Source organism: Rhinoraja longicauda, chromosome 2, assembly GCF_053455715.1.
Source record: "Rhinoraja longicauda isolate Sanriku21f chromosome 2, sRhiLon1.1, whole genome shotgun sequence".
Lineage (NCBI taxonomy): Eukaryota > Metazoa > Chordata > Chondrichthyes > Rajiformes > Arhynchobatidae > Rhinoraja > Rhinoraja longicauda.
In genome coordinates this window covers 51,133,670-51,145,803 of record NC_135954.1, presented here as the reverse complement: position 1 = coordinate 51,145,803, position 12,134 = coordinate 51,133,670, and the positions used below count along the sequence as shown (strand labels likewise).

The 12,134-nt window shown below is 41.5% G+C and overlaps 1 protein-coding gene across 1 annotated transcript in view; it reads right to left on the bottom strand.

The window, feature by feature from the left end:
* Positions 1–12,134, bottom strand: part of galnt1 (UDP-N-acetyl-alpha-D-galactosamine:polypeptide N-acetylgalactosaminyltransferase 1) — an 83,760-nt gene that overhangs the window by 52,904 nt on the left and 18,722 nt on the right. The window contains exon 3 of the mRNA XM_078419031.1: positions 7,135–7,303. Within this exon, the coding sequence (XP_078275157.1) occupies positions 7,135–7,303 (169 nt within the window). The remainder of the gene's footprint in view (positions 1–7,134; positions 7,304–12,134) is intronic.

Here is a 12,134-nt window from a genome sequence, read left to right as displayed (position 1 = left end):
ACGGGCCGGAATCCCCAGCATCCACACCCTCCTACGGAAAGCCCAAGCCAGATGAGCAGGCCATGTCATCAAAATGCCCGAGAGTCGACTGCCAAAACAGCTTCTGTATGGAGAACTGTGTCAAGGCAAGCGCTCAGTAGGACAGAAGAAACGGTTTAAGGACTGCCTCAAAGTGTCCCTCAAAGACTTGGACATCAACCTCAGCACTTGGGAGTCTCATGCTCTGGACCGTCCAACCTAGCATAGCAAGCTCACCACAGGAGCCCGTGCAGCAGAGAACAGACGCACTGTAGAGGCCCAGAGGAAACGCACCGCGCGCAAGGCCCGGGCTACCTCCACTTCCACTGCAGCACCCATCGACCTGGGTCCTACGTGTGGGCGTGCCTTCCAGGCCCGGATTGGCCTCACCAGTCACTTCCGGACCCACAGTCACCAATCCTCCAACTGAAAGTGAAGTCATGGTCATCTTCGAACCCGAAGGACGAACAACAACAACAACAGTTGTGGCCCCAGCACCGAGCCTTGCGGCACTCCACTCACCACTGCCTGCCATTCTGAAAAGGACCCATTTATTCCTACCCGTTGCTTCCTGTCTGCCAACCAAATCTCTATCCATGTCAATACCCTACCCCCATTACCATGTGCTCTAATTTTGCCCACTAATCTTCTGTGTGGGACCTTATCAAAGGCTTTCTAAAAGTCCAGATACACTACATCCACTGGCTCTCCTTCATCCATTTGACTTGTCACCTCCTCAAAAAATTCCAGAAGATTAGCCAAGCGGGATTTCTCCTTCATAAATCCATGCTGACTTGGACCAATCCTTTTACCGCTATCCAAATCCGTCGTTCTTACTTCTTTAATAATTGACTCCAGCATATTCCCCACTATCGATGTCAGGCTAACTGGTCTATAATTCCCCATTTTCTCTCTTGCTCCTTTCTTGAAAAGTGGGATAACATTAGCTACCCTCCAATCCACAAAACTGATCCTGAATCTATAGAACTTTGGAAAATGATCACCAATGTGTCCACGATTTCTAGAGTCACCTCCTTGAGTACCCTGGGATACAGGCCATCAGGCCCTGGGGATTTACCAGCCTTCAGTCCCATCAGTCTACCCAATACTATTTCTCGCCTAATGCAAATTTCTTTTAGTTCCTCTGTCTCCCTAGAACCTCCGTCCTCTAGTACATCTGGGAGATTGTTTGTGTCTTCCTTAGTGAAGACAGAACCAAAGTACCTGTTCAATTATTCTGCCATTTCCTCATTACCCAGAATAATTTCACCTGTTTCTGCCTTCAAGGAACCCACATTTGTCTTTACTAATCTTTTCCTCTTAACATACCTAAAGAAGCTTTTACTATCCTTCTTTATATTCTTGGCCAGCTTACCCTCATACTTCATCATTTCACCCCATATTGCCCTTTTTGTTACCTTCTGTTGTCCTTTGAAAGTTTCCCAATCCTCTGGCTTCCCATTACTCTTTGTTATGTTATACATCTTTAAAAAAAAGTTTTATTCCATCCCTAACTTCCCTTCTCAGCCACGGTTGCCTCTTGCTCCCCTTTTAATCTTTCTTCCTCTTTGGAATCTTCTGGATTATGCCCAGAAATTCCTGCCATTGCTGTTCCACCGTCATTCCTGCTAGGATCCTTTTCCAGTCGACCTTGGACAGCTCATCTCTCATGCCTTCATAGTCTCCTTTGTTCAACTGCAACACTGACACTTCTGATTTAACCTTCTCCCTCTCAAATTGCAGATTAAAACATCATATAAATGCTCACTACTTCCTTTACCTTGAGTTCCCTTATTAAATCTGGTTCATTGGACAACACTAAATCCAGAATTGCCTTCTCTCTAGTAGGCTCCAGTACAAGATGCTCTAAGAATCCATCTCGGAGGCACTCTGCAAACTCCCTTTCTTGGGGTCCAGAACCAACCTGATTTTCCCAGTGTATCTGCATATTGAAATCTCCCATAACCACAGTGGCATTATCTTTGTTACATGCCAATATTAATTCCTGCTGCAACTTACACCCTATATCCAGCCTACTGTTTGGGGGCCTGTAGATAACTCCCATTAGTTTCTTACCTTTACAATTCCTCAATTCTATCCATAGCGACTCTACATCATCAATCCCTATGTCACCCCTCGCAGGGGACTGAATTTCATCCCGCACCAACAGAGCTACCCCACCTCCTCTGCCAACCTGCCTGTCCTTCTCATAGGATGTATAACCTTGAATATTCAGTTCCTAGTCCCGATCCGCCTGCAACCATGTCTCTGTAATCCCCACAACGTCATATCTACTAATCTCTAACTGAGCCTCAAGCTCATCCACTTTACTTCGTATATTTCGTGCATATAATACTTTTAATCCATTACTCACCTCACCTTTCACATCGATTCCTATTTCACTTGGCCATACTCTCCTATCCTTTCGTGAGCTTTCTGTCCCTTTATTTCTGGGGTCTTTCTTAACTTTCCCTATACCCTCTTTCCCTTTAACTTCATCCTTGTCTTTCCCATTTGTCTCCCCCCCCCCCCTCCCCCACTATTTAGTTTAAACCCACATGTGTAGCAGTGGCAAACCTCCCTGCCAGAAAGCTGGTCCCCCACCTGTTAAGGTGCAACCGTCCCTTTTGAACAATTCACCCTTACCCCAAAACAGATCCCAGTGGTCTAAGAATCTAAATCCCTGCTCCCTGCACCAGCTCCTCAGCCATACATTCAGATCCCGCATCTCCCAGTTCCTGCTCTCGCCAGCACGAGGAACTGGAAGCAAACCGGAGATAACCACCCTGGAGGTCCTGCTTTTCAACCTTCTTCCGAGCTCTCTAAAGTCACGATGCAGAATATCTTTCCTCTTCTTCCCGACGTCGTTTACGCTGACATGCACGACCATTTCCGGCTGCTCTGCACTCGATCCGTGACGTCCTGGATCCTGGCACCAGGGAGGCAATACACCATCCTTGAATCCCGCTGGTTGCTGCAGAAACCCCTGTCTGTACCTCTCACTTTGGAGTCCTCTACTACCACGGCTCTGCCTGACGTCGGTCTCTTCGGCTTTACTTCAGCCTCACGTTTTGACTCGCTCAGACTGGCAGTTTCTTCTGTCCCAACAGTTTCCGAGGGCGAGCCTGTTTTCAAGAGGTACAACCCCTGGGTCTCCTGTACTCCAAGCTTCCTTCCCTTCCTCATCGTCACCCACCTTCTCTCTTCCAGTATCTTTGGTGTAATGATCTCGCTGTAGGTCTTGTCCATGAAACTCTCATTTTCTCGGATGATCCTGAGGTCATCCAGTTGCATCTCAAGTGCCCCAACACGGTCCTTCAGGAGCTTAACCTGGACACACTTTCCACAGTTGTAGCAGCCAGAGGCACCAGCGGTGTCCCTGACCTCCCACATCTTACAAACATCACACTGGATCAGCTTACGTGTCATTACTTTATAGCGTCAATGATCCCAAACATACTGCTAAAGCAACAAAGGAGTTTTTCAAAGCTAAAAAATGGTCAATTCTTGAGTGGCCAAGTCAACCACCCGATCTGAACCCAATTGAGCATGCCTTTTATATGCTGAAGAGAAAACTGAAGGGGACTAGCCCCCAAAACAAGCATACGCTAAAGATGGCTGCAATACAGGCCTGGCAGAGCATCACCAGAGAAGACACCCAGCAACTGGTGATGTCCATGAATCACAGACTTCAAGCAGTCATTGCATGCAAAGGATGTGCAACAAAATACTAAACATGACTACTTTCATTTACATGACGTTGCTGTGTCCCAAACATTATGGTGCCCTGAAATGGGGGACTATGTATAAACACTGCTGTAATTTCTACATGGTGAAACCAAAATGTATAAAAATGGCCTTTATTAAAATCAAACAATGTGCACTTTAACCACACGTGATTTTTTTTCTATTACAAATCTCAAATGGTGGAGTGCAGCAAGTAAGAATTTCATTATCTTATCTGGGACACATGGCAATGAAACACTCTTGACTCTGAGGTAGGCATATAACTACACAGGGTATCACATGCCGACCCAAAACGTCAACTATCGATGTTCTCCAGGGATGCTGCTTAACCTGCTGAGTTACTCCAGCACTGTATTTCTGTCTGTTTTCATTTTTATATTTGGGTTCTTGTTTTAGATTATGAACTTAGGTTCCTTTTAGTATTTCTGCTAATGTTATTAATCTGCTTGTGGTTGCATTTACTTAATGGATATGATAAATATTAGTTTGTCACTTTTTAATTGGGCTTATCATATATGGCAATCAATTGAATTTGAATGGAATTAGGCTGATCTGCTTCTATTTTATTGGGCTCTTGCAAAAAAAAAAGTTTATTAATTTTGTTGAACTCTTAGCAAGGCTGCAGTCCCCCTAGACAACTGTTACTCCCCATCTCCTTGACATAAAGCTGAGGGCCAACATACAGCTCCTCTGACAGGCCCAATGGCAAGTCCAGTGGTTAAGTGGACATATATATGTGAATTCGACCTTTACTTCTTGGACTTAAACATTTGACCTCTTGCTAGTGGAAGACAAAATCATTGTAAGGTCTATGTGCCTGGTAGTTAGAACCATCATTTAACATTTAATTTGATTCAGCCCATAATATTAATTACTTTATCCAAATTAGTTGCTGAGTTTCATCAACAAAAGCACATTTTTAATGAAATACTAATGAATTTTTTTTAATGAAATGCGCTTATTGAGCATATGATTGTACAATGCAAAACATACAACAGTACAACTCAGGAGCAGGCCTGTCAGCCCACGATATCTGTGCCAAACATGATGCCAAGTTACACCACTCCATTCTGCCTGCATGTGATCCATATGCATCTATTCTTTTCATATCCTCTGGTCAAACTGTTAATGAGTAGAGCAGGTAACACCAAGAACATTCAATTCTCAACGATGGCCAAAGACAAGGATGAAACATTTGTAATCTTCAGCTGAAGGTGCTGCATGGATAATCCATTTCATCTTCCTCCCAAAATCAATGCCATTAAAGTAGTCCATCTAGTCTGAATGCAAAATCAAGAAAAAGGCCGTAGCACTGTGCACAGTAAAATCTATTTGAGCAAGCAGCAGTCAAGGTGCAGTGTTGAAGACTTTGCTGGACCAGTGCTGTACCTTTTGCCAAGGCTTTCCGGGTCAGTTAAAATGCTAGCATGAATGTGGAAATGTGTCCAGCTGTGTCCCATCCATGGAAACAGGACAGATCCAATGATTTGTATTTGTACTTTCAATCATAAACAGCTATGGAAGTTGTCAGAAAATGTGCTACCAAGCTGCATTTCCTCATTAATAATCCACTCCCAATAGCTTAGGTTAGGTTTTGCCAACCCTTACAATCCAGACCTTCAACAGGCAGGAGCTGAGCAAGAACAGGGTTCCCCTTGGGTTTTATTTTTTGAGGAACAGTAATGTTGTGGCAAGTTAGTGGATTGGTAATCCAGTGGCCTACACTTACACTCAAAGAGACAAATTTGAATCTCCAGAGAGCAAGTGGGTAATTTAAATTCAGTTAATTTAATGTTCACTCTGGCAGACCATTGCTGCAGTTTGCACTATCTACCGAGAGCACTGCAGAAACTTGCAATGTCTTCTTTGACATTTCCCAAACCCATTCATTATATCCAAATTCATCAGCATCCTGTTATATCATTTCTGAATCATGGGTTGACTGAATATTTTTAGCAAGTGGTAATAAGTCTTCCTCTTTTCTGAGACTAATTTCTGGTAAGTAATTTTAGGAAAAAGCTGATGTAACATATATGGACTTTGCACAAATGTTTTGGCACACATTATTAATTTTGCACTGCAGTTTATGAAGACATTTACCAATCGCCAACGCCTTAATTTCCCAGGAATCTAATTAAATATCTGAATTCAAGCATGAAAAACAAAAACCATGTGACTGTCTTCTGCCCAACTCATATTTTCCTCAGAGTTTGAAACTTAAAAGTAACAAGCTTTAAATTCTTAGCAATAAGAACATTTATTGAGTTAAAAAGTGTGTGCATAGAAAAAAACTTAGATGCTGCAGCAATTGTTCTAGTAATGTACAGGGAAAGTCAGGGGCAGACAAATCAAGATGAAAGAATGCAAGATAAATGAAATGAGGCAAAAGGAGACGGGAGAGGCAGGAAGAGATAGAGGGAGAGAGTATTTGAATAAGAGAATGAAGGGAGGAGGGAATAAAGAGGACAGTGAGGTAACTGAGAAAGTCTATCAGAGGAAATGGAGAAGAGAGAAAGTTGCCTTTAATCTGTTGTAATGATCAGTAAGAAAAAGGAGGTTTGCAGAGCTTAAGTTACAAGAATGGGGAGCCCAAAAGTAAATTAAAGATGAGGATTAGTGTGCAATAAGGAAAGGGATTTAACTTGGAGAGTGGCTCCAATGACCCACACCTCAACGGTAGAGGAAGAAAACGGTGCATTGAATTAAGGATTTGAACAAGGAGTTGGCAATTGTGGAAGAGCATTATATTTTTAAGGTTTTTAAGGAGCAATGACTGAAATTAGAATGATATTCACGATGCTTGACAAACGATCTGGAGAAAAGGATGGAAATTTAAATTAATGTAGTTACATTGGTCAGGAATGGTGATATCTGATGAAATTACTGGAATGTTCTAAATCCCGTTGGTTCACTAATCTTCTCAAGTGAATTGAAATTTGCTGTCTCTGTCCGGTCTGAAATTCCAAGTGAGAAAAAGCAATTTGTTCGACTCTTAACTCACCTAAAAATGGAATAGTAGGCTACTCCGCAGCTAAAACCACTATGCACTTTGAGAAGCTCTTCATCCAACCAACATCAGTGATGAAAAATGATAGCTTACGCACACACAAAACCGAAAGAAGAATGAAAGACAAAGTGATGTGTATATCCGGTAAATGAATAGAGGATACTGTTGTCTTATTGGATGAGGGCAACAACTCCTTACCGCTGCTCAAATGGAAGGATGGAGATTTAATCAAACTACTTTTCGGTTTGGCAACAGGAACAAGTTTACACTTTTCTAATTTGTGAGTATTTACGGGTAGAGGTTTTATTTTACATCGGGTTGGCACCAAAATGTAAAGAAAATGTTTTGAAAGATTTACTTACCCATCTAACCTGACATCAGGTAAAGTCCTGTTGAGTGCTATCATATCACTTGCCATCAAATTGAACTGATTGATTTTAAACATCTCCTTCATCTTTTCTTGATTTTCTTTTGAGATTATTACAGGCTTCCCCATCTCTCCAGGACCTTCTTGTGGTCTCTGTATCACATCTGAAATATAGGAAGTTTTCATTAAAACTCGGTTTTAGAATCAAAGAAATCACCAGCGCAGTCACCTCAGAAGGCCTTAAACTTTAAAAAAATGTTATAACCTATTTTCTGAAGCAGCTGATTTAATTTGTACCATTCTCAAATCAATTATACCATTATAGTGCTCCACTTGCAACTTCATTTTTTTAAAAATTAGCTGTTCAAATCAACCTATCAAATTCACTATCGATAGATCTATGTTCCTGCTACATTAATCCTTTGACATAGGAGTTACGATAATGTAGGAGTCATACTGGCTCTCTTCATTCTTGCTATTGAAATGTATTAGTTTCATTTGTCATCCACCCATCCTTTTTACCCATTTCTGTCCATGTTCTCCTGAAGCCTGTCATTATTTTCAAATAGTATATATCCAGGTTGATTACATTTCTGTTTGTTTTTACCACCAGCATCTTCTGTATTATACAATGTAAATCCAACTCCATTTCATCAACAAATATTGCAGCAAAACATCAGTATTCCTAATACCAACCTTTAAAAAACCACTATGCATTTCCTCCAATGCAAAAATCAACAGTTCATCACCACTATTTTCTCTTTCTAAGCCAGTTTTATATCTGTATTACCATCATCCTTGAAATTTCACAACTGTGGTGAAGTGGTAAATGTTGAGAGCTTCACAAGTTCTTAGTGTAAATATTACCAGCAATTTGACCTGGCCCAACCACATTGAAGTAATTGTTTAAAAAAAAAGCACACCAATGCCTCTACTTCCTCTGGAGAATAAGGAAATTTGGCATGTTTCCAATGACTCAACAACTTCTACAGATACACCATACAAAACATTCTATTGTGTTGCACCACAGCTTGGTTTGGGAACAGCTCTCCCCAAGAGAGAAGGAAAATGCAGAGTTGTGGATGCAGCCCAGTCCTTTTCACTGACCAGAACTGAATCATCTGCCCGATTGATTCCATTCTGACCAATCTGACTCCATCTACACTTCACACTGTCTCAGGAAAGCAGCCAACATACCCAAAGATCTATCCCACCATAGTCATTCCTTCTTCTCCCCGCTCCTGTCAAGCAGAAAATATAAATGCTTGAAGGGATCATACCACCAAACAGCTTTTCCCCCTCATCATATTTCTGAACAGTTCTTCTCCCACAAGCTTGGGCGTAGTCCCAATCTACCAACCTATGTCATTGCGGACATTGGACCTTTTCACTGGAACTGTAACGTTATGATGCTGAAAACTATATTCTGGGTCTGATATTTTGCTCTTTGCCCTACATGGTGTATTTGTGCATGGCTTGACTGTATTCCTTGCTTTAATTGGATAGCACGTAAACAAAAGCCTTTCACTTATCTTGGTACATGGCAGCAAACCAATACCAAATATTCTTCTTGAATATTTAATAACTTGGCTTCAACTGCTGTCTGTGAAGGAATTGCACAGCCTCACTTATCACAGTCTTAAATGGCTTAGTCTTTATCTTTAAATTGCAACTCCTGGTCCTGGATTCTCCGGCCATCCATAATGTCCTTCCAGCATCTAATTTACCCAGCCTGGTTAAAATTTTGTAGGTTTCCATATGGTCCTTTCACAGTCTTCTAAATTCTTAAATACTGGCCTTATTGACATCCACTCTTTTGATTCAGTCGTGACATCTCAGGAATATGTCTGGTGAATCTTTGCTGAACTCCACTCATGAAAAAACATTTATCCTCCAATTAGAAGAACAAACATGCACAAAATACTCAAGATGTGGTTTCACCATGGCCCTGCACACTTGCAAAACATCTCTGCACGTACTCAAATCCTCTATGAAAATCAGCATTCAAAAGCCCATATCTATAGGATTAGCACACACACTTCATTAGCTCCCACCTTATCATCAGAAGGTTTAATTAATAAGTTTGATTTGACTTTTTCTCCACAGATTTCCAAAAGCCAATTCACTATTTTGAATTATCTCCAGGCTTTCCTGATAATAGGCTGGATGACTTGGAATTGACAAGTTTATCCCTTAGTTTGTGTTTAGTTCTGGGCACCATGTTAAAGGAAAGTTGTTGTCAAGCTGGAAAGGGTACAGAGAGGATTTATGAGGATGTTGCCAAGACTCGAGGGTCTGAGCTACAGGAAGAGGTTGATTAGGCTGGGACTCAATTTCTTGGAGTGCATGAAGATGATTATAGAGGTGTATAAAATCATGAGAGAAATCATGATGCACAGTCTCTTGCCCAGAGTAGGTGAATTGAGAATCAGAGGACATAGGTATGAAGGGAAAAAGATTTAATAGGAATCTGAAGGGTAACATTTTCACACAAAGGGTGGTGGGTGTGTGGAACAAGCTGCCCGAGGAGGTAGTTGAGGCTGGGACTATCCCAACTTTTAAGAAACAGTTAGACAGGTACATGGATAGGACAGGTTTGGAGGGATATGGACCAAACACAGGCAAGTGGGACTCGTATAGCTAGGACATGTTGGCAAGTGTGGGCAAGTTCGGCTGAAGGGCCTGTTTCCACATTGTAACACTCCATGACTCTAAATGAGTGGAGGGTACTGGCAATATGCAGTTCAAATGCACATGCCCTTATCCAAGGATGATCGGAAGAGTCTTTATTATCTCCATAATAGACACAAAATACTGGAGTGAAGCAGCAGGTCAGGCAGCATCTCTGGAGAAAAAGAATAGGTGATGTTTTGGGTATGAACCCTTCTTCAGATTGGAACCCGCTGAGTTACTCAAACATTTTGTATCTATCTTTGGTATAAACCAGCATCCGCAGTCCTTTCCGGCTTATTATCTCCATGCTGACTTCTCTCAGTATCCTTGGCTGACCAAGAACTTGTAGTCTCAAATGTCAGTTCTATTTTGTATGATCCCATCCAAATTCACCACCATCTCCTCTGCTACATTTGGCAGCATCCTCTTCTGATGAAATTGAAAGATAAGACAAATTAAATGACAATAAGTGGGCGTGATCTAATTGCCATTATGGAAGCATGCCTGTAATGTGACAAAATCTTTGAGACGAATATTCAAAGAATTGACATTTGGAAAAGACAGCCAAAAAAGTTAAGAGGTCACACTATTAATAAGGGATGTCCTCAGCATTGTGCTGAGAAACTGTATGGGCATGTCAGATCACAATTTAGTCTGTTTCGGTCCAGCCAAGAAGTATAACAGAAAAATTATGGTTATTTATAGCCATTAGATACTAGGGATAATATTCAGCATTCCATTTACAAAAAAGTTAGAAAAACACATGGAATACAGTGAACACAGGGGACTTCAAGCTACACTTGGTTTGGACAATTCAAAATATTACTAATAATGTGAAGGATGAATTCATGTATATTTCTGGAACAATATGACAAGGAACCAATTAAAGAAAATTCATTTTCATTTCTTGTTTCACCAATGAAAGGGTTAATTGTTAATTTTACTGTAAAAGAACCTTTGGGAAAGAGTGATTATAATGAATATTACATTAAGTTTGGACATGTAGATCAATCTGAAATTAGGCATCTTAAAGGAAAACTATGGTAACTATAAAGACACGAGGAGTGAGTTGCTTGGAAAAATATAATGAAAGGTATTACAACTGGACACCCTTAAAAAAATTATGCAGAATATATTCTCTCAAGGCACAAAACTCTACAGGAAAACAGGTTTGTACAGAGCAAAAAGTAGAGACAACTTTCTTAAGTAAAGAAACTAAAGACAAAGACCAGTTGAGCTGCTAAGGTATAGCACCAGAGACCCAGGATTGATGCTGACCTCAGGTGCTCTGTGTGTGGAGTTTGCAAATTCTCCCTGACCATGTGGGTTTCCTCTGGGTGCTCACTTTTCCTCCCACACCCCAAAAATGGGTGGGTTTGAGGGTTAATTGATCTCTTTTCAATTGCACCTGGTATGCAGGGAGTGACCGAGAAAGTGGGATAACATAGAAAAAGTGTGACCAGGTGATTGATGGTCGGCATGGATTCGGTGGGCCAAAGGGCCCATTTCCTTGTTGCATAGTCATACAGCATGGAAACAGTCCATTCGACACATCTTTTCAATTCCAACCGAGATTCCCATCTACGCTAGCCCCACCTGCCCACGTTTGGCCCAGATCTCTCCAAACATTTGTACCTATTGTAATGCCTTTTAAATGTTGTCACAGTAACTGCCTCAACAAACTCTTCTGGCACCTTGTTCTATTTTCCCACCACACCGTGTATGAAAAAGCTGCTCATCAGGTTCATATTAAATCTTTCCCGTCTCACCTAAAGCCAATGTCTTCTGGTTCCTGATGCCTCTAGTATGAGTAAAAGACTGTGCATTCATCCTATCTATTCACCTCATGATCTTATACACCTATAAGATTACCCATCAGCCTCCTGCACTCCAAGGAATAAAGTCCTTGCCTGCTCAACCTCTCCCTATAGCACAGCTCAAGTCGCGGCACCATCCTCAAATCTCTGCACTCTTTCCCACTTACTGACATCCATCCGATAGCAGGTTGATCAAAACTGAACACAATACTCCAAATGCCTCACCAACATCTTGTACAACTGTAACATAATATCCCAACTTCAATACAACACCTGGACTGGTGAAAGAGAATATATCAAAAGCCTTCTTAAACATCCTATCGACCCGTGACACCACTGTCAGGGAACAAAGTACCTGCACTCCTAGATCAGTCTGCTTTGTGACACTCCCCAGAGCCCTACCATTCACTGTGGTGGTCCTGCCCAGGTTTGAATTCTCAAAATGCAACCTCGCACTTATCTGCATTAAACTTTATGAACCATTCTTCAGATGAATTGCCCAGCT